Source organism: Micromys minutus, assembly GCF_963924665.1.
Source record: "Micromys minutus genome assembly, chromosome: 2".
NCBI lineage: Eukaryota > Metazoa > Chordata > Mammalia > Rodentia > Muridae > Micromys > Micromys minutus.
Genome location: NC_137971.1, coordinates 86831727 through 86859453, shown reverse-complemented (window position 1 = coordinate 86859453; position 27727 = coordinate 86831727). Strand labels below are relative to the sequence as shown.

At 47.1% G+C, this 27727-nt stretch overlaps 2 protein-coding genes across 4 annotated transcripts in view; one reads left to right on the top strand and one right to left on the bottom strand.

The window, feature by feature from the left end:
* The first annotated feature begins 3579 nt into the window (after window positions 1-3579).
* Window positions 3580-6004, top strand: RPL27A (ribosomal protein L27a). The gene is made up of 5 exons (XM_080911755.1): window positions 3580-3624; window positions 3991-4054; window positions 4311-4386; window positions 4851-5025; window positions 5834-6004. The coding sequence occupies exons 1-5, from the start codon at window positions 3622-3624 to the stop codon at window positions 5960-5962; spliced, it is 447 nt and encodes a 148-aa protein (XP_080767881.1). The 5' UTR covers window positions 3580-3621; the 3' UTR covers window positions 5963-6004.
* Window positions 6005-7696: 1692 nt separating this feature from the next.
* DENND2B (DENN domain containing 2B) overlaps window positions 7697-27727 on the bottom strand; it is a 150514-nt gene continuing 130483 nt past the window's right edge. For 2 of the 3 annotated variants that reach the window (XM_080912749.1, XM_080912748.1), the window contains 15 exons: window positions 25992-26207; window positions 25009-25105; window positions 24122-24166; window positions 23397-23581; window positions 22685-22794; window positions 22352-22421; window positions 19403-19480; window positions 18791-18931; window positions 15335-15483; window positions 11409-11586; window positions 11140-11181; window positions 9998-10109; window positions 9276-9515; window positions 8986-9072; window positions 7697-8400 (listed from right to left, as the gene is read on the bottom strand). In XM_080912749.1, coding sequence (XP_080768875.1) covers window positions 8366-8400; window positions 8986-9072; window positions 9276-9515; window positions 9998-10109; window positions 11140-11181; window positions 11409-11586; window positions 15335-15483; window positions 18791-18931; window positions 19403-19480; window positions 22352-22421; window positions 22685-22794; window positions 23397-23581; window positions 24122-24166; window positions 25009-25105; window positions 25992-26207 — 1785 coding nt within the window. In that variant the 3' untranslated portion in view covers window positions 7697-8365. The remainder of the gene's footprint in view (window positions 8401-8985; window positions 9073-9275; window positions 9516-9997; window positions 10110-11139; window positions 11182-11408; window positions 11587-15334; window positions 15484-18790; window positions 18932-19402; window positions 19481-22351; window positions 22422-22684; window positions 22795-23396; window positions 23582-24121; window positions 24167-25008; window positions 25106-25991; window positions 26208-27727) is intronic. The other variant, XM_080912750.1, reaches the window with a different exon arrangement.

The window sequence follows — 27727 nt, the reverse complement described above, 5'->3', positions numbered from 1 at the left end:
AGAGAGAGAGAGAGACAGAGAGAGAGAGAGAGAGAGAGACAGACAGACAGACAGACAGAGGTTAGCATGCTGTAATCAACTCTGCAGATAGCTCCGTTACCGTCTAAACATGATCTGAAAATTGACATAAAGCTTTGTGAGGCTATGTTTATTTTTGAGATTTGAGATGTTTATGCTTTTTTCAGAACATGAAAAGAACATACATGTGTATATCTATGTATAAAATGTATATACATTTTAAAATACCTTATAGACTAAACATGGACTTCCAAGTTTTTTGTTCTCTCACTACGTAGACTTGGTTGGACCCAAATGCATAAAGATCCTCTTGGTTTTGCCTTCCTAGTACTTGTACTAAAGATCTGTGGTATGTGCCAGGCCAGTCCTTTAAAAAGGAGAGCAACATATTCTTTCCAAATATCCAATTAAAAGATGAAGAGCAGGCTGGAGAGATGGCTCAGTGGTTACGAGCACTGGCTGCTCTTCCAGAGGTCCTGAGTTCGATTCCCAGCAACCACATGGTGGCTCACAACCACCTGTAATGGGATCTGATGCCCTCTTCTGATGTCTGAAGACAGGTACAGTGTAGTCATAAACATAAAATAAATAATTTAAAAAAAGGTGAAGAGCAAGAAAAAGCACTTAGGTGAACTGGCTGCCCTTTATCAAGAGAACCCATTCAGTTGCCAGGGACCTCACGGGGTGGCTCACATACCTCTAACCCCAGATGGGGACCCAACATCTTCATGTGACCTCTCAGCAGGTACCTGCATGCACATTATACACAGACAAACATACATACACATAGTAAAAATATATCCTTTTAAAAGAGGAAGAAGACAGGTCTGGAAGTGTTCATACTTCCCAGAACAGCTGCTGTCTGGAATACTAAGGGAAATCAGGAACCTGAGAGAAAAGGAAGGAGGCCACCAGGGCACTCTTTCAGAGAATAGTGTGTTGCCAAGACCACGGAGAGAGAGGGCTGAGATTTACCTGCACCACCGGGTGGCTGCTGCCGGGCATCATCTCTCTGCTTCATTCCACAAGGGTTTTCTGAGCCCTGAGCCTCTGAAGCAGCTCAAATGCCTGCGATGTCACAAGGCTGTGACACATGCCATAGAACTGTCACAAAGGACAGTTCTCATGGGTCATGTTCAAGATCATGTCCAGTGGGACGGGTAACCCACTTAATGTCTTAACATCCGGCTACTATTCAATTTTGCAGATAAATAGCTGAGCCTTCTCTATTTTGTCAGGGCCAGAAAACCTGAAGAAGCTGACGTTGCTGAAGGAGCACAGGAGCCATAAGTCAATGGGCTGATGGCACAGGAGCCATAAGTGGCAGATGGCCTAGTGAGGAAGAAAGGGAACTGTCTAGAAAAACCACAGCTGGGAAAATTCCCAAAATACTCCTTCTACTCTAGAGACCAAACTATCAGTAAGACTACTGGGTGAGGTTCAGCCAGGTGTCCCGAGGACAGGATGTAGCTCCTCTATAACCAAAGCACTTGGGAAACTACTCAAACAGAATTCTGTTTCTGCCCTTTGCCCTGACTTGATATTTGCTCCAGGTTCCACTAACATTTACTTAATGTTACCCTTCATTCCCAAGGTTCTTCCTAGCTAGCTTACCCCCACGGACAGTTTATCTTCCTAATGGTAATTTCTTAGTAATTTGGCTCATCCCTTGAACATATGGGACAGCGGGTCTCTTAAATCTTGATCCTTACTCTCAAACCTCTCTGTTGGTCATAGGCAGTATGTGATTAATATGAGAGATGAAGACCATAGTGTTGTGAGGTCAAAAAAGGGAGTGGTCACTGATGTAAAAACAGGGAATCTGGAGAAGGCAGGGTAAGGCTAGGTCCAGGCTCTGTCTCTTACTAACTTTATAACCAACAAGTAACACAGCCCTTTCGTGTCTTTTGTCTCATGAATAAAATGAAGCTGGATTTTTTTTTTAATTCCAAAGAACTCCTAAGATGTTGGGGTTCATGCCATTGTGACGTGAAGTGCTATTGGACGTAGTAGAAGATTAGGGTAGCTCCTAAAGAGTTCAGGAAGAGTTGGTTATGATGATACATGCTTAAAATCTCAGAACATGGGAAGTTGAGACTGGAGGGTCCAAAGCTTAAGGTTAGGGAATTCATGAGTGGCCTTGGAATACTAGCTAGTGAAGGCATGGGTAGTTCTAAATATTTGTCCTTATAACAATTCCAGTTCTCAGCCCTCATCAAAGAAAGCTCTCTTTGCAACAGGCCGAAAGACACTGATACAGAAAGCCACAGCCAATCAAAATGAAGAGTTGTGAAGTCCAATCCCACAGGATAAATCTATAAAACCCCTACATTAAAGACTTAGGGACCATTGCAGAAGACAGAAAGACTGTAAGAGCCAGAGATCAGAGGCTTTACTGTGATATTGTGTCTCCTACAGGTATTAGAAGCCACGTCAATAGTCTTATCCACATGACTGCCTAAACAAGGAAAACCATAGATAATAGTTATAGTCCACATATGAAAGCTAGATACGGTCATCATGTCTGTCAAGCCAATTAAGAGTGTAATTCCAGCAACCAGGAGGTACACGCAGGTCAGCCTTGGCTACAGCCTATCTCAAAACAAGCAAATAAAAAATCCTGAGGAAATGGTGTGGTTAAAGCCAAACTGCCCAGATTGTAATGGATCCAACACTGCAGGAGAAGCTAGCTGCATAGGATCTGCCCACCCTTTCTGGGAGCTTGGCTGAAGAAAGCAAAAGAAACGGGTCCTAATAAGAGATGAGAATTTAGGGTATATTGACTAGAGTTTTCTTTAGTTTAACGGATCAAGTCAGAAAAAAAGAAACAGATTAAAGGGATAGGATCTTTGGCACAAGTGAGGCACTTTTGTATTCTCAGTAAACAGGCTACACGACAGGAACTCATGGATTTAAAGAGAAAAAAAATAAACAAAATTGGCCAGTCTTTGAACCTTTACAGAATCTGGGTTCAATCGGGAAGAAAAAAAAGTAACTTGGCAATTAGGAGTTAACATGCCAGATTGTGTGGTGGTTCAAGTAAACAAGTAACAACACAGGCCCAAGAAGGGTCACACAGGAAATGCTTGCATGAGGAGCACATTGGACTGCAAACGTCGGGTCCAGGGGGCTAAAAGCTTACCAGTCAGATTCTGAAAACACAAATGTGGTGTTTATACAAAACAGTTGCGCAAAAGGCTGTTCAAATTTGACGGGACATGAAGATAGGACAAGAGCAAAAGAGAAGGGCAGTGTCTCCTCAAGGGAGGTCAGAGGCCCTGTGGAAGTTTTGCAGATGCTCTAAACCTCCGCCATTGCGACCGGGAGAGAAAAAGACCAGAAGAGAGCGGTGTACACCGAAAACGGCCGCCAAGACGCGGGACTAAAAGAGCGGCGAGGTGCCTCGGCTTCCGGGGGACGGGAGTCGCCGGCTCACCCCGCCCACCCACACGGAAAGGAAAAGGCGGGCGCCGGAAGCCGCTGACGTCAGAAGCTCCTCCCGAAGCCGGCCTCCCGGCCGGAAATGAACCATTAGCCCCACCCCCACCCCTGCTACCTCGCGAGACTTCGTGGGCTCCTCCCTCTTTCTTTTCTGCCACCGCCATGGTAGGTGTTCTTCTCGTGGCCTCCGCTTCCTTGCGGCGGCTCGGCGCCCTATCTCCCTGCGTTTCGGCTGCTTGCTCAGGGCTTAGTGGGTCTCCGTGGCTGAGCGTAACCTGCGGGGCGGGATGGCTCACTGGGTCTGGGGCGAGGAACCTGGGGCCGCGTGTTCCGACCGGAGTTCGGATCGCTTAGACGCACGGGCCTGGGCGTCTAGCGCGCTCCCGGCCTGTAACCTCAACCTTGCTGAATACTCCAGAAGGCAAGTTCCCGTTTGCAGGCATAATCAGGGCAGGCAAGCGTTGCTGCTCTCTCCCCATTCTCTCCTCTTCTTAGACAGGCCTAACCACTTTGCTGTTTTTTCCCATACAGCCATCCAGACTGAGGAAGACCCGGAAACTCCGGGGCCACGTGAGCCACGGCCACGGTCGCATCGGTAAGTGTGAGCCTCCTAGGTGTTTGGCCTTTGAGTTGTGTTGGAAGGTAGACAGCCGTGAGTCGGAAGATACACACACACACATATATATATGTATGTTTTTTTTTTGCGGCCTGTGAAAAGCAGGTTCCCTACCTTATGTTGGCAGTGGGGTGGACCGCTATGAGGTGGAATCCCGAATTCCTGAGTCAAACTTAACAGGGAACAGAAAGGGCATGTGAGCAGCTAGAAGTCATGTAGCTTTGTATGCCTGCAGGTAAACACCGCAAGCACCCAGGAGGCCGAGGCAATGCTGGAGGCATGCATCACCACAGGATCAACTTTGACAAGTAGTGAGTATTTCGGAAGTGGGGGCAGAAAGAATGACTAAGAACAGCTTCTCTCTGGAAACGAGCCTCTCCGCGTTGGTTATTGCTAGCTTTAGCAAGTGTGTGTGAACTGAGGGAACCTGTCCGAGGCTAGAGTCACGCTCAGGTATTGCTTGTTGCCTCAGTGTGCTACAGTCCTCGAAGAATAACTGCTGACCTTATTCACTGGCTGTGGACTTTCTGGCACAGTCAGTCACCAGGTTAGTGACATGTCAGATTAACCATGTTGGTTGGCTTCTATCAGCTCTATTTCTTTAGGGAACCTTGTAAAGGGGGTGCTAATGAATGGCCTGGCTTGTAGTTTAAAAGTTAGATCCGGTACCTGCTATGTCAGCGTGTGTAATAGTGAGCATTTACGCTGCACTGGGAGATGACTGCAGAGATAAGCTTACTGAGAGGCTCTGAAGATGGTCACCTTTCCTTCCCAGTCACCCAGGTTACTTCGGGAAAGTTGGTATGAGGCATTACCACCTGAAGAGGAACCAGAGCTTCTGCCCAACTGTCAACCTGGATAAATTATGGACGTTGGTCAGCGAGCAGACACGGGTCAATGCAGCAAAAAACAAGACTGGACCTGCTCCCATCATTGATGTTGTTCGATCAGTGAGTGAATTGACTTGTCATTCTTAATGAGGCCTTTCATGCACTGCCCCATTTGAAAGTCAAGCCTATATATATTGGCCATCAACTACTAGAAAATGCACATTTTAGTAGATTTGTTGGGGGGAATTAATTGAAACGGTCCTCACTTGTTGAGGAAGAATAAGAAAAACTTAACCCACTGCATACTTGTTACCATTTCTAAAGGTTTTTTTTTTTTTAAACTAAGTTGGGGCGTATAGTTGGTCCAAAGTGGTCTTAAGCTTGGCATTTTGCAGGTTTTTCACTACTTAAGGCCATCCATACATACATGAACACTGAAATTAGGCAGGTTTTTTTTTTCGAGGTGGGGGTAGTGTGTTCTTAAGAATGCTGCCTAAATGCAGATACCAAACCATAGGGAAGCTTTCTGGCAACCATCATTACTAGCCTAATTCAAATTCATGTTTAGGTCAGGACTGAGGGGGCATGTGTTTAGACGAGACTAGAGTCACATCCTGACATGGCCACTTGTCCTGGTGTGCTAGAGTTCTCGAAGAAAATCTGCTGGTCTTGATTCACTAGTAGGGGCTTTCAGTGTCCCTGTTAGTGCCTAGATCAGAAACAATAACCTATCTGGGTTAGTGCATGATAAACTCTTTAGAACTATGGAGTTGGTAGATTTCTATGAGGCCATGTTGATCTACGTGTGAGTTAAAGGCTAGCCTTTACATAGACTATCTGAAAAGATTCAGGTAGGACTTGACTTATCCCCCCTTTTCGGGGTGTTGGACATCTGGTATAGTATATTGTGAATCTTTTTCTATTCTAGGGCTACTACAAAGTTCTTGGGAAGGGAAAGCTCCCTAAGCAACCTGTCATCGTGAAGGCCAAATTCTTCAGCAGAAGAGCTGAAGAGAAGATAAAGGGTGTTGGAGGTGCTTGTGTTCTTGTGGCTTAAAGCTACTTCAGAGGTTAATTAAATGCTAACATTTTCCATGTGGTCTGAGTAGATTCTTTGCATCTTCCTTGTCTGCATGTTGGGAATCCATAACATTGTAGGAAGGTGTAGGTGTGGGCCCTTGAAGAGTCACAAAGTCTGGTAATAAGTAGCCCAACTTCACAGTTGTAAATTCCTATATGCTGGTGCAGTGCATGTTCTATATCTGCGTCTCCACATTCAAAGAATTGATGAATGCTATCACTTTATCCCAAAGTGAAGAAACATGGTCTCAAAAATCCTGAGGACCATCCAGATGGCTACAGTTGCCTTGTAAGCTCACTATAATGGACAGGTAACTCAGGATTGGGCCAGTTATTACACAGATTATCTTGCAATAAAAATAAGGACTGATTACAGCTTTAAATCTGGAACATTATGCCAGTGAGGGAGATTGTTCATGCTTAGTACTAAAGCTGCTTTAGTAGCCAAGTGCATATTACAAAGCAATATTAGGTTGGGAGGAATCAAAAGGCTGTCAAGTTTGTCAATGAACATGGGTTCATGGAAAATTTTTTATTTAAAAGGTTTTGGGGGGTAAAAGATTTTTTACTTGAAGAGATACACTGTATGCCACCCCTAGTACAATTGTAGAGTTTATAATAGATTTGAGAATTCTGTGTGAAAGTAGAACCTGGAGAGCCTTTTGTACCAAACCACATGCCAGGCAGGCTTCCTGCATGGCCCACAAGCCAGCAAGTGCCAGGTTTTCTGAATTGAGACCTGTGGTTCTAGGCTATTGGTGCTTCTGCCTGCATGTATGTCAGGAACCCTTCCTTGGAGGCCAGAAAGGCACTAGATCCTCTGAAGATGGAGTTACAGATGCTAGCAGGTGCTGGGAATTGACCCAGAGTCCTCTGGACAGTCCGTTCTTCCCTGACTCCAGCCACTAAATGCACTATTAAAATTATATTCATTTGCAACTGCATTGAGAGTGGGTATAGGCAGAAAACAAAAAGCATCTTTTGGGGAACAAGGAGTCCACTGTCAGGAAGCCCAAGCTCAGCTACCTGCTGAGGGCTAAAGGCAGCCCAAGTCTGAATTTTCTGATAATACTCTCAGCCTCATTTGGAAACTTGTGGCCACCATCTGTCCTTTATTCTTGACATAAAGCCAACTAGGTTTTATCAGATTTTGCCTTCCCAGAAGACAAACCCTCCACCAGTGGACAGGTTGGGGCCTGCACAGGTGGCAATTGGGAAAGGTCAGGATGGGATATTAACAGTTCACATTCTGCTAAACTTGAGCTTTCAAGGTCTGTTCTATGATGGCCTTGGTGGGTAGGAAACCTAAGCCTGGAATTTTCTTCCCTCTTCCTAGAAAACAGTTGAGCTTTCTGGATACACTTGGTTCTAGTGGAAGAAATCTTACAGTGACATGGAGGAGGGTCAAGTTCTCATCCAGTGTTAGCAGTACTTGAGTTACAGTATACCAAGCATCAGGCTACCCAATGTCATCTAATGAGTCTTCCTTCCCATCACTAATACCTGGGAAGCTAAGTGGGAACTGACAGGTGTCTTCCACCTTGAGAACAAATTCAAGGATGGCCAGGAACTCCTGTGAAATTAAAAGTGCCCAGTCCCCATATGATTCACTATCCAGATTCACCTGGTTTGGAGAGAACTGTAGAAAGTGAAACAAAGGAACACACAATAGGACTCTTCAGCCAAAATGGATGTACAGTTTATTGAGAACATCTGTGGATGGTGGAAGGAGAAATGCCCTGTACCGCATCATGGCCACCACTGACGGGAGCTCCACTTCCCACGACTCACTGACCATGTCAGTGGGTGGAAGGAACAAGGACCAGGCCCAAGTGCCTGCTCTACATTGCAAATAGGGGCAGAGTGGTCCTTGCCTTTCAGAAACAGGCTTGGCAGATAGGGGAACTACTAAGAAGTAAAAATAGAACTCTAGATTTAGAACAACCAGAAAAATAGTCCTCTTATGCATAATTAAGACAGCACCTGCTCTCCAGGGCCCAAGACTGGCAGCAGGGCCTGGGGGACGCAGGCCAGAAGTCTTCAGGAAACATCAGTGGTTGGCTGAGATAGTCAGCTGCACATTAATTGGCCAGTCACCAGCACCCAGCAAGACTCCATCCATGCTCAGACAAGGCAAGAAAGCACCCGGCCCTTTGGGAATATACAAATATTTACCAGATTCTCTTTGCTTGGTACAAAAACAGGAAAGCTTACAGCAGATTATTTACAAACAGTATCCTGGGATATGGTGAAGGCAGAGGTGCACTGGCTTGGAGGTGGGGTCTGTAGAAGCAATGTAGCCACAACATTCCACAGGGTCCCAGGCTGGGCCCTCACCCTGGGCTCTGCAAAGCACTAGATTCTGCTACTGGAAAGGCATTTAATTCTTCTTGTGGAGGAACTTCATCTTGTTGCCTGTTGAACAGAGGGGACAAAGGTGAGGGTGTTTCATGAACCCCTTCCAACACCCATGCTCACTCCTTGTTTCCCTTCTTTTCCTTGCAAAAAGGATCAATTTGACAGGTGGAGAAAAACTTAGGACACAGTTAAAAACACAGTTAAGTTAAAAACTTAGCCACTTTGTGACTTTGGGCAATACCCTACATCTGTGGCTTGTTTATCTTAAAAGACAAAACAACAAAAAACCTCTGCTATCCTGAAATCACACTAGTCAAGCTCCCGAAAGGAGTGGGGCTTTGCAGAACTAGCCAAAGTTAATAACTTTGGCATTAACATCTGTATGTTGCAGCCTAGAACAAAGATGACTAGCTTAGCTCATGTGAACAAAAGAGATGTAACAACAACAAAACCCCCAGACAACTTATGGTCAAATCTGTGGCTCCCTTTTGTGAGTCTTGTGCTAAGTGTTCTTAAAGCAGTAGCTGGACATCTCTCCTCACAGGATTTCCTTTCTCTGTCTACAGCCTTTGCTGGCCTAGATTCACAGTATTTTAGGGAACAGTGACCTCTGGATATCTTTATTCGTTACACGTAACTTACCCAAGCCACGGAGAAACTTGTTCATCCCGCTCTGCTCAGTGTCTGGGAGCTCTTCCAGATACTGCTCCACTCGCTGCTCAAAGAGGCCTGAGAAAGATGGACAGCAGGTACAGAGAGAACAATGGCAACATGACTGATGAACCACAGTGCAGATGCAGAAGGGAAAAGGCGCCTAGTCTAACAGTTGGTAGGAGCATGCGATCAGAACTCTGGCCGTCATTACAATGACCTAGTTTCACCGAGTGTAAAAAAGCCCCCAGCTCCCATCCCAGTCCTGGAACCTTACTTACCCTTTGCTCGACACTTTCTTAGCTCCCTGTCTTGGATGAAGCCAGCAAACATCTGAGACTCCATAAAAACCTCAAGAAAACGGCGGATGCTTTTGGAGGCCACAGACTTGCGGAAGGCCTCTCGCTGAAAAGCCCTTTCCCCCTTCTCACTGTGTGTCAGGAAGAGGGAGTAGTGCCCCACAGTCTCCACAAAGAACCGGATAAACACTTCTGACACAAGTCCATTGAGGGTATTACATTCTAGAAGGGAAAAGAAAACGCACTGACATTCAGCTCAAGATCCTGTAAGGCCATTTCCAATCTCCCATTGCTTTAGTCTCTTCCCAACAAACTTCTAGCCAGCACACATATTGTCCTTGAAACCATCTGTTGTGTTCAAGAGCTGTTACCTAGCCTATGAGCTCCTGGAGGTCAGAGACTGTTCTAAGCATAGAAGCTGGCAAATACAAAATTGGAGACAAAGTATCACCTTTTCCACATCCCTCACAAGTGAAGAAGGTCCCTCCATCTCTGGTAGTGGCTTGAAACAAGGCCTAAGAAGGAGGACTGATTCATTTCCTGTAAGAAGTCTGTAGTGCCATGTTTTTGGGCAGGAAAGGCACTAGGCCTAACTTAAGGGGCCCAGTTCCTACACCTAAGCTGTCAGCCAGAAAGGGGCCAGTGCATAGTAGATTTCAAGGTCTGTGAAGTCCAGACTCGGAGCAGAAAGATTCTGCCCTCACCATCATCAGAGTCACTGTCAGAATCCTGGGAGATCAGCTCATTCTTCCTCTCCAGAGCCTGCTCCAGAGCAGCTTGTAACTTCCTAGGTAACAGTGTGTCCTCATCATCCATCTGCAGAAGGAAAAGACAGCAGGGTCGATCACAGCCGACACTGATGACCACTGACTGGGTGCTAGACCCGGGTCCAAAGCTTAGAGGGGTAACCTCACTTCTAACAGCGTCAGCACTCTTACCACCCTTGTATAATGAGTGAGCACAGAAAGGTACCTTGCCCACGTGACAGATTAAAGAGCAGCTAATTCATTGCACACTGTGGCCTGCACCATTCAGGAATTCCTACCCCATCTCCCTATCCTGCTCTCACCCATGAGCTTGGAGCATGGAGACTGCTATACCAGACTATAGTTCAGTGCAGTGGCTGTCTCCTGGTGCCTTAAACTTGAGAGTCCTTAGCTCTGTCAGTGGTTTGTAATAGGCTGTCTGCTCCCAAAGGGGACATGCTAGGTTATGCTCCTTTATGGGAAGCCAAGAAGATTCCATGACTAACAAAGGCTTTTTGTAGCAATGACCGTAAACCTTTATATTACAAAGCACATTTTCAGTGGTGTTTATAATCCCCAGAATATCTCTAGAGAGGTGTTATCTGATGAAAGTACTGGCTCAGAGAAATGGTGAGGTCCATTTTCTGTTTTTAGATCATGTGCTCAAACACATTTAGACCCTATCTAAAAAGAAAATAAACAAAAAATAAAACCACACAGATGTATCACCTAGGCAGAGCCTAAAGGTGAGTATTTAAACTTTCATGTCCTATTCTTTCACACAGTTACCCAGAAAAGCTGGGTGTGGTGATACACACCTATAATCCCAGCACCCAAGAGAACTATCATAGGTTCCAGGTTAGCCAGAGCTGGGGAGTGAGACCCTATATCCAAAAAAGAAAAGAAAAAAAAAAAAAAAAAAAAACCAACAAAAACTAGAAAGACAGACCCCACCAAGGTTAAGGGTTCTGAAATCAGCATTCTCCACCCCTGTCTAATCTGAGTTTGAAATTCAGAGCTCAAAAAGCTGGCTGGGTGGTGACTGAGTGCCTGGTCCCTGCCCTGGGGTAGATCCAGGTTCTGTAATGTGTTGCCCTTACCTGTCGGATGAATCGGTCAGATCCCAGATTCACCATCAGTGCCTGGGAAAGGGTCAGAGGCAGTGATCAGGGACTGATTCTTGCAATGTCTTTGATAGGTGTCCAGACCTCCCATGTTCCCAGGGACAGATGACAGGAAAGAATCAGCCAGATAAACCTCCCAGGAGAAAGGACAGAAGCTGTTTGAAGACCAGGTCTGAGGTAAGAAGATCCCAACAGCCTTTTTTTCTTCCTCCCCCAGCCCCCAGCTAGTGCCCCAGGTCGCTTACCTCTTCCACAGGCAGCTCCTTCAGTTTGGGAAGGGAGCTGGAGAGCAGGCCAACCAGGAAAGGGGTGGGACAGCAGACAATGTCAATCATGGAGGCTGGGAGGACAGGAATGAAGGTGTGCTGCCAGGAGAAGGGGTAGAGCAAGGCCACCACCGCATGAGAGCAGCTGGACAGGGTACTGATGGACAGACAGAGAGACAGGGCACCTGAGCCCAGGGCCAACGCCCTCAGGGAAGGATAATTAGAAAGTATAGGGGCTCAGGATATCCTGTGATGAGCTGCACTTTTAGGACTCTACCAAGAAACAGCCATAGAAGTATGTGTTCAGCATACTTGAACATACAACGGATTCTGCGGTGCCCGACGGCTTTGAAGCCGAGATTTCTTGGGTCACTCTTCCCTTCCTTTATGACTGTTCTGACCAAGCCTTCCTTGTTACCTGATTGAGGACTACAAATCTGCAAAGACGATGTGATCGGCCCAGGACTACATAACCCAGAATGCACTGCTGCGGAAGCGCCTCTGAAAAATTCTTGCGTACTGGGTGTGGACCCAGGTCGGAAAGGTCTTAGGGTTATACATTTATAAAACAACTAAAAACTAAAATGAAAAAAAAAACAAAAAAAAAACAAAAAGAAACAAAGGATTCTGCATGCATATGTCTGTCTGTGTCTCTTTCACACATACATGCTTGTACACTCACCCCCCAGATATATAAACAGGCCTGAGCTGGCAGGAGAATTAGCTCAGGTTAGGAAGAACAAAGAAACTTATCACAAAGCTCCAGTGTGCAGGAGCAGGAAAATCCTGCAGAAGTCCCTCAATCTGTCCCGCCTTTCACAGCTCTGTTCTGAGGGACACTAGTTTGTCATATGAAGCAGCCAGGACACAACCAGTTTTGCCATCTTCTAGCTCCACCCTCTCGCTTTCTACTTTTTTCTCCTTAGCTGGCAACAATGATCCCACTGAAGGGAGCACACAGAAATCAGAAAGTGTGTGGTGGCCTCACTGGGGTCATCCCTTTCTTGTCCTGGAGGGGGCTCCAGGCCTCCAGACCTAGGAATCCACAGGGCTGGCTACAGGAACCCAGTGACCAAAGGGAAACCAGGACAATCACAGCTGGGCAAGCCTGAGGTTCATAGGCAAAACTGAGTACACACACCCAGCTTGTGTAGAGGCCTGGTGTGAGACACCAGCAGACGCAGGAGTCACAGCTGTCCTGTCAGGAGAAAAGCCAAAGACCTCCACACAAACCAAGTGCCGTGACAAGCATTTTAGAAGCAGCTAGCTAGAGACTCATAATAGATGACTGTGTGAACTCTCTGGACAGTACAGCAGGACCTACATTTAAAGAAAAGATTGTCCCTTTAGGGACTGCATCACAGATGAACACACAGCTCACTTTAAACCTCACTTTCTTTTGCATTAGTGGGCCTCACCCATCATCCAGGAAAAGTCCCCTGGTCCTATAAGCACAGAACTGTCATACTAGCATTTAGGAGATTGAGGTAGGAGAACTGTGAGTTCCAAGCCAGCCTGTGCTACAAAGCATAGCAAGTTTGGACTCATTCTTGGTATGTTGTGAAGTCTACCCCATATCCAAAAAGTATCTATCTGGGTTCTCCCTGGGATGCTGTGTGAACTCTTACATTTACACCTAATCTCCTGATAGAAAAATTGAGACCTATCTACTACAAAAATCAATCTCTGCTCATTTTCTCTAAGGCAATGGATAGTCATAGGTAGCTGTCAGCCAGGGCCTGTGTGACTAACTTGTTACCTAATGGGCACCTAATATACTGCTGTGCCTGGAGACCTGGGTGCCCTGACCCTGAAAGTCATTCACCTGAGGTCAGCAAGAAAATTAATCTTGGAAATATCCGGGAAAGGTCTGCTTCAAGCCGAGGGACACACAAACACAGGATTTATGAAAAACTTAAAAGGGCACAGAGGGGGCATGGGCTGTGCTGAACCCACCACAGTTCTGGTCCACGGTTCACTGCAGAGCTACCCATCCCCCTCTTGGCAGGCCAACTCCCATGAAAAAGACAGCTTTTGCCTAAGATCCAAGACTGGTAACACTTGTATGCCAAGTGAGCCAAAATCCAGGACCCTGGGATATTTTCCTTTTGGAATGTGCTTAGAGGCAGCTGCAACCACAGGAAACAATAGCTGTATTTAACAGTCCTACAGGTGCTGAATTCTGGTGTGGGTCAAAGAAGAGGGTCATCCTGGAGTAGGAGGGGTGTGAGTATCTGTGTGTGAAGCCTTCTGAAATAGATGGAATGACCCCAGGGTCCAGGGACTATCAGGGGCCACATTCCAATCTGGCTAGGCCACGCCAGACAGAATACCACTCTGCCATTCATTGTGGGTCTTAGCTGCCAGTGTGGGCTCCTTTACAAAGGCAAAATAGGCCTTGAAATACCTAGAAGGTTCCCAACCTTCTTAATGCTATGGCTCTTTAATACATGTTCTGGTGACCCCAACCATAAAGTTATTTTCATTGCTACTTCATAATTGTAATTTTGCTGTTCTGAATCATAATGAAAATGTGTGTTTTCCTATGGTCTTAGACAACCCCTTTGAAAGGGTTGTTTGAATCCCCAAAGGTTGAAAACGGCTGACTAGACTGTAGCACACAGAGCTACAACTATGAAAGGAGTATGAGAGGCAGCCTTCATTTCTTAGCTCTCACCATCTCTGGAAGAGTGAGCAGCTCAGCTAGGTAGAGTAGCACCCACCTCTAATATCAACACTCAGGAATGGAGCTGAAGGATTGCAAGGTCAAGGCCAGCCTGGGCTACACATTGAGATCCTGTCTCCAAACAGCAAACACCATTCTAGCTTTTCCTTCTCCTTCCCCTGAGCTGAGCATTGGCCTGGGTTCCTGCCCCTGAAAGAGCAATTAGGAGAGTTCCTCTTCTCGACTACCTCCTCGAGCACACAGAAGAGAGCACGCCAGGGATTTGGTTCCCACTAGAGGAGAAGCCAGCAAAAGCTTTCACTGTCCTCCTCTTAGCACCTGCCAGGCACAGCACAGCATGCGCTTAATGACTAAGCTTGGAGACAGCACATACACCATGCTAGAGAACTACTGCTTTGGCTTCTTGGTGGCTTCTTTGATAAGAAGAGTAAGTGACAAGTTCTCACCAGCCTTCCATCCTCTTCCTGCATGTACCCCTATATGTCCTTAAACACCTCAGCTGCTGAGAACTTGGCTTTCTCTTCCTAGATGTCTCGGGTCAGTGATCATCACTTTTATTGCCCCCTATGGTCAGGAACAGATCTACCTCTACAATTCAAAGTGCCTATCTGTTGGACCAAGTCTTATGGACCCATCAGCTCTTTTCTTAGCCTCCTCAAACTAGCTGTCCCAGCCCTCAGACCTCCAGTCTCTGAAGCTCCTTCTCACCCTCTCTCCCTCTCCCTCCAGCCCCCAGCCTAAGTAGACTGTAACCTCTGCCCTACATACCTCTCAGGGCCCCATCTTGCCCTTCTCCACAGCTCCCTGGAACATGGATTACTTCTACCCATGGAAAATTCTTCAAGTTTCCCTCAGTCAGCCCCTACAGAATAACTTAGCAGCCCTCATACAGCACCCCTGGAGTCCATTACCCTGAAACTCAACATCCTGCACAGGCAGCTTGGCCGGAGTTGTTCCACTTACCATCTCTCTACAATTGTTCCTGCACGTGTACCATGCAATCCTGACCACTGCACAGGAAGTGACCCTCTCTCTCAGGCCAAGTCCTCAACTGGGTTCCCAATCCTATTATCTATCCTCTCTCCACAGGTCTGCTAATCTTCTTTAGGACATCTTTACCTCGACACATGCACATACAAAAGCAGACACCACAATGACTTGCTGAATTCATTCATGCATATTCTACCCACTCCCTCCTTCCTTGCCCTCTGGGCCCTACCTGAGCTTATCTGCTACAAAAATGACTCTGCGTTCCAACAGCAGTGAGGCAAAGATTCGGATCAGCTGGCGCACACTGAGGCAGGTGAAGAGGCACTCAAAGTCCACGTGCTCCAGACGGGAGTCCATAGGCCGACGCAGTTCTAACACCTGTAGGGAAGTGAAGATGGGCAGAAGCAGGCTAGGTGAGAGTCTGCTGGCTGCTTTCCCTTTCAGCCTTCTCCTTCCAAGGCTCTTCACTCCTCTCACAATGCAGGAGACCCAGTATCCCCTTCCTTCCAACTCTAGCTGCTCCCAGTAAACACCCAGCCTGTGGACAGGAGGGCTAAGGGTGAAGATGGGAAGGCACTAGGGACATACGGCTCCCATGGATACGGGGAGCCAGGGAGTCACATAGCCTCATTTGCATGAGTCTCCTGCCTTCTTTCCCATCTCCTTCAGCAAACTGACCAGAACTCACATCAGCCACTGCTCTCTAGGCCATAGAAGAATGCAGTACTTAGGAGCGCTGGCCTCAGTCATCTCTGGAGAGACAATGCTGTTGTCCTTGTTGCCAGGTCCCCTCCCTTTCCTATTATAGTTTCCTTCCAATGGCTGTCAGCCCATCCTGCCCCTTATCTCTACCACACACCCCGTGCTAAGGATTAGAAAAGATATGGCTATTCCAAAAATCTTGCAGGACACAGGACTGTCTTTTTGAAGCCAGCCTACCTGTATTCTCCTCTAAGAACTAGTCAGAAGTCTGCATAACAGCTCCCAAAGACCCTTCCCTGGCATGGGTATGTGGGGCTGCAAGTGACCTCTGCAGTGATGGGAGGAACTGTTAACTCATCTGTAGGGCAGCGCTGGTAGATATGCAGGCATCCTGAGAACTATGGCCTTGTGGGATCATAGCTAATCCCCCTCAAGGGGCTTGCCCCAGGCGTCTCAACAGTTTTTGCTTCAGATCTGCCCCAGTCACTTACAGAGCCTCATTTATTATCTCTGACTTGGGTTAATTCTGGTCCCCTAAGCACTGTTTGTTTTTGCAAGTGAAGGAACTCTTAGGTCCATATTCATCACCCTGGGTTCGGAAAACCATCGACAGATGAAGGGGGCTGCAAGAATTGTGTTCACTGCCTTTCTTGACAGGCAATGAACCCCAGGGAGACCCACTGATCAACACAATGAAGGGGAAACCCTAGGTGCTTGATGGGTGTAGGCTGAAGGCATGCATAGCAGCTATGTCTGATGTACTGCATCCTGCCCAGTACCTGTCCTCATCCTAAAACACGGCGAAACACAACTCTAGCCCTGCAAGTAGCCCCACTAAGTGCTACTCTCCAACTTCTAGCCTCTAACCCCCAGCTCCGTGCTGCCCCTGCCTCTAGTGGCTGGGAATCGGACAGCCCACGAATAGCAGTAGGAAAGGAAGGCATAGTGAAGATCTGCAGAGGGCTGGCAGTGTGTCTAGGAAGAGACACTGGCACCTGCCCACTCTGGGAAGTTTCTGGGAGTTTGAGGTGTCTTACAGCATGAGTGACTTGGATTCCACAAGGAGGAAATGCCTTTAAGGCCAAAACAAGAGGACTCAGGGGATAGGAAGCAGTCCTGGTCAGAGAGAAGCAGCCAGGCCTAGGAAGTGAGCTAGGAGGAGTAGAACTGAAGAACTCCAGGGCAAGCCCTCAGCTGTCAAGGCAGGGTCAGCTATCTGCCCCAGACAACTCGGGAAACTCCTAGTCTCTTATCCCAGGATGTGTACAGACTCTCAGGAAGATGTCACTGCCTGCTCACCTCTGTGGTCCTGAGGTCAGTCTCCCCACTGCGGCAGCGGTTTTCATCTTCCCACCTTATTCTGAGATGCCCTCTGCTTTTCTACTCCCAGGAAACCAAAGCCATCTCATGAGAATCCAAGTCTACAAGCCACCATCTTCCCCCTCCTCTCAGAAGTCAGCCTCCATGAAGACCTCTACCTCCACCTTCTGCTGACAGTCAGGTGTCCTTCCCTCTCTGCACTACTGATGTTTCCACCAAGGGCCAATTCCATCAGCATGCAAACCTGTCAATATCATGTCAATAACCCCTTCCTACTCCCTCTTACTCTGGCCACTGCCATCAGCTCCATGTTTGCTTTCTCCTCCCATCCACCTCCTTGTTTTCTTCAAACCCTAGAAGAGCTGTCTACACAAGTAGTCTGAAGTCTGTTCTTTGTCAATGTGCCTTGCTGCACCGACGGTACCAGGCAGGGATATTACTCCTTATTCCTTAGCGTTCCCTGTCCTTGGCTTCTCAGCCACTTCCTCCCCTTATTTCCTGTCCGACTTCAGAGTTGCTACCTTTCTACCAAGGGGCTTTTACTTGACGGATCCTCAGAACTGGGCTTTCATTTCGTCCCTATCTATACACTTTGTTGCTATCTTCTTATGGGTACCTCAAACTTAAATTATAAGACAGAACTGTCCTTCTAATCTGTTATAAGCTCCCCATATTAAGATACGGCTCCATTACCCACCCTGTTCCCTAGAACAGAAAGCTATAGGTTGGACTTAAGAATCGCTGTCATGCTTGTACTTCCAGGAAGACTCCAAGTGTTACTGCTTCAAATCCACCGATTTCTCTTCATTTTCCCTGCCATACTCTAGCCCAGGCCCCTGTCTCCTGCCTGTGTCACTGCAATTGAATTCTAGCTGTCTCCCTGTTTTCACTACTCCCTGTTTTACATTCTCTGCACAGCAGTCAGAAACATCAGAGTGGATCTGAATCCTCTTTTGGATAAAACCCCAAATTCTTAGCATTGTTAAGTGTGTGCAGGCACAAACACTGAGGTGGGTCCTTGCTTGCCCACCTGCGTCTATTCGCACCCTCTGGGCATCTTGACCCGTTTCATGTGCTTGCACAGCACCTGCTCTGCTCTAGCTCATCCTACACCCGTTGTTCCCACACTTGCAATAATCTTCCCGCAGTTCTATCTCCTATGCATGGCTGAGGCCCCTGGAAAAATGGCACTTTCTTGGGGGAAGGCTTTCTTTCTCTGGCCCCCTAGACCCTAGAAAATAAGACCCTGTTCTACTTTCTCATAGGATCCTGTTCTTTCTTTTTACAGACACTTGGGAATTAACTGTTTATAAATGTAACTATTCCATAGCAGGTCCCCTTCTCAGTAAAACAAATCCTGGAGGGCAGAGATGTGTCGCTCTTTATCTTCATGACTGCATCCTAGGTTTGGTAAAATCTACAGTTGTGAATGTTCATAATCAATACAAATCCAGGGTATGGGTCAGCTAACATCCTTAGCAGAAGACAACTGGGCAACACGTAGAGCTTCTGGGTTCACACCGTTGTCCTTACTGACTAGGAGTACAGACACAGTGAGCAAGGAAGGGTTGTGTTTACACCTCCCAGAGACTGCACTCTGGCTGGCCAGGCTCTTCTCTAGACCCAGCCCAGGGCAGAGATGAACCCTGCAGCAATTCCCTACCTCATTGCCAGCACCAGGCAGGAATGTCTTCACTTTGATGGTTTTCCCTGGGGCTGGAAAGGGCGATTCCATGAGACTTCTCATAAAAGGGTAGACCAGTGCAGCTGAGATCCCACGCCGGCGCTCCACCTCATCTAGGACCTGTGCCCACCACCAGCAGCCCAGAGGAAAGAGTGTTGGGAGCTGCCTTCTCCACCTCTTTGACAGAGAAGAAGGCAATCTGGCATCTGACCAAACTGGACCAGAAGCCTGGAGATAGAAAAGCTGTCCTGCCAGGACCTCTATACCCTTCCTGTTTCTCTTGGCCCTCCGTGACCATTCAGTCCCCTTGCTGGCCTGCTTTAGTGCCCAAGAAGGGAACAGTGGGGCAAAAGATATAGCACCATGAAGCAGCTTCCTGGGCACTTCTGGCTTCTCCAAGGACTCTAGCCTAGGCTACTATGGAACAGTCACTGAGCAGCCCAGGAGCTGGGGAAATGCCAGCCAGGTAGGCAGTAAGCCAGGCTTGGAAATACAGGACTCCGAGAGCCCACCTGTCCATCTCGGCTATCTGCAGATTCTACTCCTATGAGAGCTGCCACAGGGATGGGGGAGAAAAACAGCATCTCTTACCTTGGAAAACAAGCCGAAGCAGCCTAGGCGGCTGATGACACAGTATACCTCTGGCAACCGAGGCCCTTTCCCACTTGGCTGGAGAGGAGGAGAGCGAAAGACAAAGAATATGTGACTACCACATCTGCCTCATTTTCCTTGGGACCTGAGCATTAAGTACAGTCCCTCTAGTAAGGATAACTCCAAATACCTAAACTCAACCAGATTCCCAAAGAGAGGCCACCATTCCCAGAGAGCAGACTCAATCTTGTGCCAAGCTCCAGGGAGGCTCCATCCTTCATCCAGGGAAAACACAGATAGCGACTGGCGGAGGACACAGCAGCATGGTAGAGGTTACAGGGTGATTTGTGGATTAAGATCCCTAAGGATGCTACCCAAATGGATGTGATGTCAAGAATGACTTGTGACTTTTTTAAAATTTAATCTTTTTTGATTAATTAATTTTATTTTATGTATAAGTGTTTTGCTGCATGTTTGCATGTGTACCACAGCTGTGCCTTGTGCCCATGAAGCTAAAAAGGGGGGCACTGGATCCCCTGGAAGTGGGGTTTCAGACAGTTGTGAACCACCATGTAGGTACTAGGAGTCTTCTACAAGAGCAACAAGAGCTCTTAACCAATTTCTCTAGCCCCTAAGAAGGGATTGTGGACACTCTTGGAACAGGACATGTGGCCTTATCTCCTCCCTCCCCATCATCATGAGGGAAACTCTGCAAAATACCTCTTTTCTCCCTTTGATCCGTGCCCAAGGAAGGCAAAAGAGAAACAAGAGAAGGGAATGACTTTTTATGAAATGTTTCCTGAAGCAGTGTCCCAGCCTTGGTACTATATACTATATAAAAAAAAAAACACGAGAGCAGCATTATCACCCAGTTTCATAGAGTAGACAGCTAAGTTCATGAAGATTAGGCCACTGCCCAAGCTTGCATAAGTAGAACGTTGTAGCCAGGAGTCTGTGCAGCCTTTCATCTGGCTGTCTTACCTCCAAAGCATGTTGCTTTCTGAAAGGAAGGAGCAAAGGAACACAGAAACACAGAACAGAGGTGTGCTCTGAAGTGGAAGAAAACAAAGAAGGAAAGCAGATTTAAGAGGTGTGTAGGTGAAGAAAAAGACACATACTGTGAGCACCCCAGGGCCGAACCCTGTTAGTAGACTAGAGTGAGTTCATTCTCCAGCAAGGAGCTGGCAGGACCCCATGGCTGCCTCTGGGTTCAGAGGCCTGGAGTGCTGGTGGGAAGGGAGCAAGCAGCAGGTGCTGGCCCCTCATGCAGGCTGCTAAGCAAATGCAGATGGGGCTATTTCAGTCTCCAAACCTGCTGGCCACAGTCACAGATCTAAAGAGAAGGCAGAATCTGTTTTGTCCATATTAGGTTTGAAACTTACTCCTCTCTCTTTCCCTCCCCCACTCCCCACCTCCCCTAAAGCCCCAAGTGATTAAATCAAGTATGTGGGATTTGGGTTAGAATCATTGTGTCCAATCTGCAGGAATGCTGAGCCAGTGCCAGCCCCCTTGGCAGGGACCCAGCCCAGGCCCTCTTTGAGTGTGCCAGGACAAACAGGCTCTTCCCTAGGGGCAGCAGGCCCACTGCAAAAGAGCACAGCTCTGTTCCATCCATGTGCTGTCAAAGGCAGCCTTTAAAATGTTCCTCCCTATGCCCTAGGGATCCAGGCACATGCTGGGTCTCTGCCTGGCTCCCAGCCTGGCATCTGGACCCCTCCCCTCAGCACATTAAGCATTCAATAGCTAAATATCATTTTCTCCCTAGATCATCCTCTGGGGGTTGGGAGCAGGGATCCAAGAATGCCAAGGATTTGGAAGACAGTTCTGGCTCGCACCTCACTGTATGTGACCTTAGACAAGTCATTCCATCTTGGAGTTTCAATTTGTTAATCTACAGGTCAGAGAGAATAATATTCCACAGGCTATCATAAAGATTTTAAAAGAAGAGACACAAATCCACTGAAGCATCTCTCCTGGAACATGACGGATCCTAAGCAGACTTCTATTTCCACAGCCCTTCCTTTCAGTACTAAGAGTTTGGCCTCCTCTGCTAGACTAGCTACTGTACACTGAGGGTAGGATACATGCTGGGCTTCTGTTCATATGCTTTTAGCATACGGCCTGACCTACAACAGATATACAATGGATGCTTGTGGATGGACATGGTTAGATAGATGTCCCTAAACCGTTCTTTTAGGACTCTTTCTATACAAGACTCCTTCCTGTCTAGGATCTCCCTTGTCTATTCCTAGACTGGTAGCTGACATGGCCTTCTCCTACTAACGTCTGGAAACCAAAGAACATTGTCAACAACCCAATGACTGGCCTTTGAGGAAAATCAAAGGGAGGACAGGCCCTGGGCTCTGTTCTCCTCGAGTTCTTTGCAGCGCTACAGAAACCCCTTCCCAGGAATGACAGAAACAGAGATTGCTTTTTGGGGAGAAAAAAAGTTTCTATTTTCAAAATCCTATTTTTTCCGCTAAGTTCAAAATATTTCTCCAAGAACCCCAGAGGAAGTGTGCATCTCAGTCCCTGCTCAGACTGCAGCCCTTCCAGAACATGGTTAGTTTCTCCCAACATTAGCTTAGCCAGGTGTGGAGTGACTAAGTTTGTACTCTACTTACTTGAATGGACAAATATAAACTGTGAGTGACATGACCATAATTAGAGGTCAGCAATCTAAGATGACAATCCCAGGAAAAAGAATACAAAGAGAAGTCAAGAAAGCGAGAATGGTTTAACAACCAAGCAGTAGGTGTTCTGTTCCTCCTGTCATTACACATAATCTTAGAGCCCAGGGTCCTATCAGATATGCTACTCTGAACCCTGCTGTCCCAGGAGTCCCTTGGCTATGTCAGTACATGTACTAGGGACTGGTTCAGCAGATCACAGGCTTTCACGCAGGCTAATGCTGCAGAAGGGTACAGAGAACTGAATAGTCTTACTTACCAGTAAGCGCCTACAATAGCCAAAGCGCCTGCTACCGTCTTCCCCAGTCAGCATAAAGGAAAAGGTCTCACTGAAACAGGAAAGAGGGAGGGGTCTGGTATTAAAGACGTTATGAGGAAGACTCAGGACACAGCTCTCAAAATAGAAACTGCCATCTCAGGTTACTTTAAGAAAATTGGGTGAATAAATAAATAAATAAAACTTAAAATTAAAAAAAGGAAAGAAAGAAAGTAGGCTGAAACTGGGGTATGCCCTGCTCAGTTGTACACCACCATAGGGGAGAATGAGTCCACATGCTCTTCCCTCCCATAGCTGGACCAAGTCAGGTCTCACCTGCTGTATTCTGACACAGGGAGCCAGTCCTTGGCATCTGGAAAACAAAACTGGGGGATAGCTTTGAGCCTTTCTTCTGCCTCCCGCATCTGCTTGGTGGGTCGGTCCAGCTGCCAGGAAGAGGAATATGAGGAGGTAACTGAGAGATGACAAGGACCCTAGGAGTAGTAGGGGTAGAGGGACTGAAAAGCATCTCCTGTGTGCTGGGGCCGTGGGTGCAAACAAAACAGACAAGCTCTATCCTTGACCCTGTGTTCTGGTCAGGCAGGTAAGTAGCCAACATGTATGCCTCAAATGTGACAGAGGAAAGAGAGAAATGTGCAAGTGGGGAGCTGCACCAGGCTTCTGAGAAGACCTCAGAGAGGGCTCACTTCTGCTGCTCGAAATATGTGAGGGAGCCAGCAGCCAGGAAAACAGCAGCAGAAGGAACAATACAGACAGGCAAGAGCAGAGGTACCTGTGGCTTACAAGGAAGGCAGGCTGGCTACTGAGAGAGGGGTGCTAAGACACAGGTCATGGGAGAGATTGCCTGCTGGTGAGTAGGGGATTTCTTTGGATGATAAGATGTTTTAAGATGAAGTGCAGTGATGCCTGTGCGGCTCTGAAAACACACTGAACTGTAAACCTGAATGGTGACGTATCTACTAATAAAGTGTTGGAGAGTATGCGAACTAGGGAGAGGTGGGGGAGCATCTGGGGACGGCACACTCACCTTGGGAAACTGGTAGGAGACTTCAGGGAGGTAGGTATTACGAGATGGCTTCTTCTTGAGAGACACAACCACAAAGTATTCAAAGAGTTCCCGTTCCTGCCATTCCAGCAGCTCCAGCTCCAGTGTCCGATAGCTGGGTGCACGCTTCAGCATTGACTGGATGTGGACCAGGCGCTGTGTGTGGGCTGGGGGCAGGTCTCACATTAGAAGACAAGCAGACTGGCCACCCAACTCCCATCAGCTGCATCCACCCGACTCAGAGCTCCATCTCTGAATAACTTCTATGTACAGAAGTCTTATCTGAGTTTTCAGTCTCTGCTCTAGACATATGAGACACAGGTGGCCTTAAGGGTACCAGAGGACAATCTTCTCAGTTTATGGCATAATTCTTGCAACCCAAAGAGTTGATTATAATCTGAACCCATCCTGGCTTCCAGATTTACAATATTTATAAAACAAATCTAGTAGCCACTTTCCAGGAGAGTGGCTTGGGAAGGAGGGACAGTTAACAGCTTTAAATGTGGCTCTGGGAGACCAACTTTTGGACTTTAAACTGAAGGGCTGAGCTCAGAGAAAAAAATTCTCTATAGCGTCCTGCTCTGGTGGTCTGCTAGCTGGCCTTCCTATTGGCTTTTCCCCATACTCCAGGGCCAGTCTGGGCCCTGGGCGCAGGCGTGCAGAAGAGCAAGCTGATTCCCTGGGGATGGGGAGGCATGTCGCCTTACCTTTGAACCTGTCATCAGAGTCACTCTCGCTCTCACTGTTCTCATCTGGAAAAGTAACAACAGTCAGACACACTGGCCTACAGCTAATGTTTTTGGAGTCTACTACCCAAATTGTAAAAAAAAAAAAAAAAAGTTTTTTACATTCTTGTGTGTATTGTGTGTGTTTGAGAGAGAGAGAGAGAGAGAGAGAGAGAGAGAGAGAGAGAGAATGAATGAATGAATGAATGAATACATGTATATATGGGCTTATGCATGCAGCCATGTTCACATGGAGATCAGAAGAGAGCTTGTAGGAGCTGATTTTCTCCTTCTAACACAGGTTTTGTGGCTCAAACTTAGGTGGCTATGCTTGTGCAAGTGCATTTATCTGCTAAGCTATCTTGTGGACCTGTGAATTTCTCAACTTTACTAATGAGGAACAGAACTAAACCTAGTCTGGGCTACTCTGGGCCAACAATAAGGCATCTGAAGGCAGGAGGTAAATGGCTCCGAACCAAGATACCTCAGAGATTAGGCCTTCAGTGCTAACCTGTATGCAAACTGAGGGCCTAAGTTGAAGGCTGAAGCCAGCAGAGAGGCCTAAATACCTGGAATACAAAGGGCCTGCCTCCGATAGTTCAAGATTTGAAATGGAAAACAGACCACGGTGCTCAGTAAGTCTGGCCTTTCATTTTGCCCAAAGCAGATTCCAACATGTCCTCACTCAGGGCCTCATAGACCAAAGTTTGGAGGAAACCATCCCAGAGTTAATTTCCTCTCAGGCCATCTTATGGACAGGTGTTTGCTGCCTTCCTACAAAGCAGGATCTCATTACTATCGCAAGTGAGATAAACTGAAGTCAATCCACATCTCTCCCATTCCTGATATTCAAGGACACCAACACCTACCTCTCAGTGATGCTGTCTCAAGGCTGGACATAGACAGCTTTTTCAGCCTCTTCTTTCCTCTCTTGGCATTATAGATAGAGTTAATTCTTTGGACAAGCTAGTTAAAAAAAAAAGCAGAGAAGGAGAGGTAATTCTAACACCAGCTGACCCTATTTCCACGAAGATAAATTATGAGCCCATTCTTACAGATGTGCAAAAGCTTTCTATACTGGTCCAACAGGGTCCAGCACTGGTCTTCCTATTAAAATGACCGTGGTGGAGGCTTACCAGCCATCCTTGGTAGCTCTCCATCTACCCTGTGCCCCAGGAGTAGGTTCCTGCCTCAAGACAAGGACACTAAACTTAGCTCCCCGAAGGAAGGAACTGTGATCAAACTAGACAGGATGGGAGCTCCTGGGTCCCAAGAGTCATTGAACCAACTGAGACAAAGAATTTTTCAGATATAAAAACAGGAACAAGGATTATAGCCTTTCCTCTCTGGGCCATAACCTGGGGCCTGACAGGAAGAAGCTAAATTCTCAATATACCCAAGCATTGTTTTCAAGCTAAAAATACCAATTAGCTAAATCCTGCTGCTCTGGGCTGAGGATCGAGCACACGGACACATGTGCAAATCATTGCTGAAAGCTCTTTGATTTCGAGACATAGAAAGAGCTGGTCTGAATCTTTAGGCCCCTGAAAGGCCAAAGATGTTTATGTGCACAGGAACCCAAATTCATCTGTCACACTGGGTAACAGAGTCTCACTCAGCTCCGCTAGTCTTTCCTTTCCCTTTAACACCTCAGTACTGGGAAGGGGTTAGTGCAATCTTATTGATAAAGAAGGGACAAGGGGGAAAGGTTGACCTCAATCTATTCAAGGGGAACTAAAAAGCAGCCCAGATTAGAGGAGAATGGAAGAAAGAAAGGAAGGAAGGCCAGAGAGTAGCTGGTTGCCTGCCCACCCATCTGCCTACCGCCCTGGGCTCAATATGGGAAGGATACCTTGGGAATGCGACGGGACCTGCGGCTGGACAGCAGCTCACTTGTGGTGCTGAGGCTGTCCTCATTGAGGCTGGAGGGTGAAGATGGCAGGCTCAGCTGAGCCAGCAGCATCATGTCATCATGGCTATGCCTCTTGGGTAATCGTGGCAAACGATGGCTCTTCCTTTCTGACCAGTTCCCACTGCGCAGGGACTGGCTGCTGGGTTTCAGGGACAGCTGGCATGGGGGACAGGATATGAGCGAAGGGGCTCACCACAAATGTTTTATCAGTATCTGTCTGCTGGATCTGTGAACAGAACTAAGAGGCTGGCATCCTCAGCTCTCACCAGTTCCTGGCTAGAAACTCAATATATGAGGTTTTCTCTGTAAAGACCTTAGCTGTTCGCTGGTCTGGTAAGTGCTAGATTAAATACTTGCTTCCTAAAGAAAGTTTTACTACTTCTGCCAGAAAGAATAAAGAAAAAAGATCATCTATTAAGCAGAAAGAGGAGACAAAGCAGGAGCTCTAGGCACTGTCTGAACTTTGCGACAGATTAGTGACTGTGAATGAGGGGACCAGTCTTCCTACCTCCTCAGATCTGTGTGAAGAGACCACAGCCTCCCTGCTAACCTGCTGTTATATGTCCTTGATAGCCTGGCCATGCTTACTTCCTCCAGAGAACAGGGGTCTTGGACTGTGGCCACCAAAGTTGAGTGAGGCAGACCGCACATTCAACTGACTCCCTCTCACCGTACCCTCTGGGCCGCCTCTTCTTTGACCCTGTATATCCTCAATTAACAGCTGATGTTCTTCAGTACAGACACCTAACTGGCTAATTGTTAGTGGAGCTGCTGGGAAAGCAGGCATCTCCTGAGAGCCCCCAGTTTTGTCTCAATCTGCCTCTTCTCTCAGTTTTCAGCAAATCCCTGTTTTTCTACTGCCATTATCTTTTTCCAAGTTCATCAGTCTAGCAATACAAATTCAATAGAAACCCACTTGAACAGAATACATCAAAACCACCACATGATTTCAAAGCCAGAAAAAACTATGTAGTTTTCTGTCCATAAAAATAAAGTGCACAGGTCCTTGCATTTGTCCATTTAAAGGGTGATGTGGGGTGGTGGTCAGAGGCCGCTTGTTTCCCTACCCTCCTGGCTTTCCTGCATTTTGGGACTCTGGACAAGACCAGAATAAGCTTGTTTAAAGTTTCTTTGGGCCTTTCAGCTTTCTTTTCTCTCTCTTTTCCTTCACTCTATTCCTCAAACACTACTCTACTGTTCTTTTAAAAAATACGTGTGTGTGTGTGTGTGTGTGTGTGTGTGTGTGTGTGTGTGTGTGTGTGTGTGTGAGATCTGTGGAGGTCAGAAGAGAGCATCAATTTTCCCCAAACTGGAGTTGTGATGGTTGTGAACCACCATGTGGGTGTTGAGAACTGAATGTGGGTTCTCTGAAAGAGCAGTAAGTGCTCTGAACTGTTCTCCAGCCCATTACTGACTTAGTGTGTGTGTGTGCGCGTACACCTGTTTGAATGTGGTTATACAAACGCAGGCTGCAGTACAGCTTTAGGTGTTGATCTTCACCTTCCGATTTGTTTGTTCACATTGTTTGCTTCTGCATTTATCATGCTAGGTGACCCACTAACTCCCTCAGATTTTCCACTTTGTCTTGCTATAGGAACACTGGGATTATGGACCATTGCTACTGCATCTGGCTTTACATGGGCTCAGGGGTTCACGTTGTGGAGTAAGCATTTTGC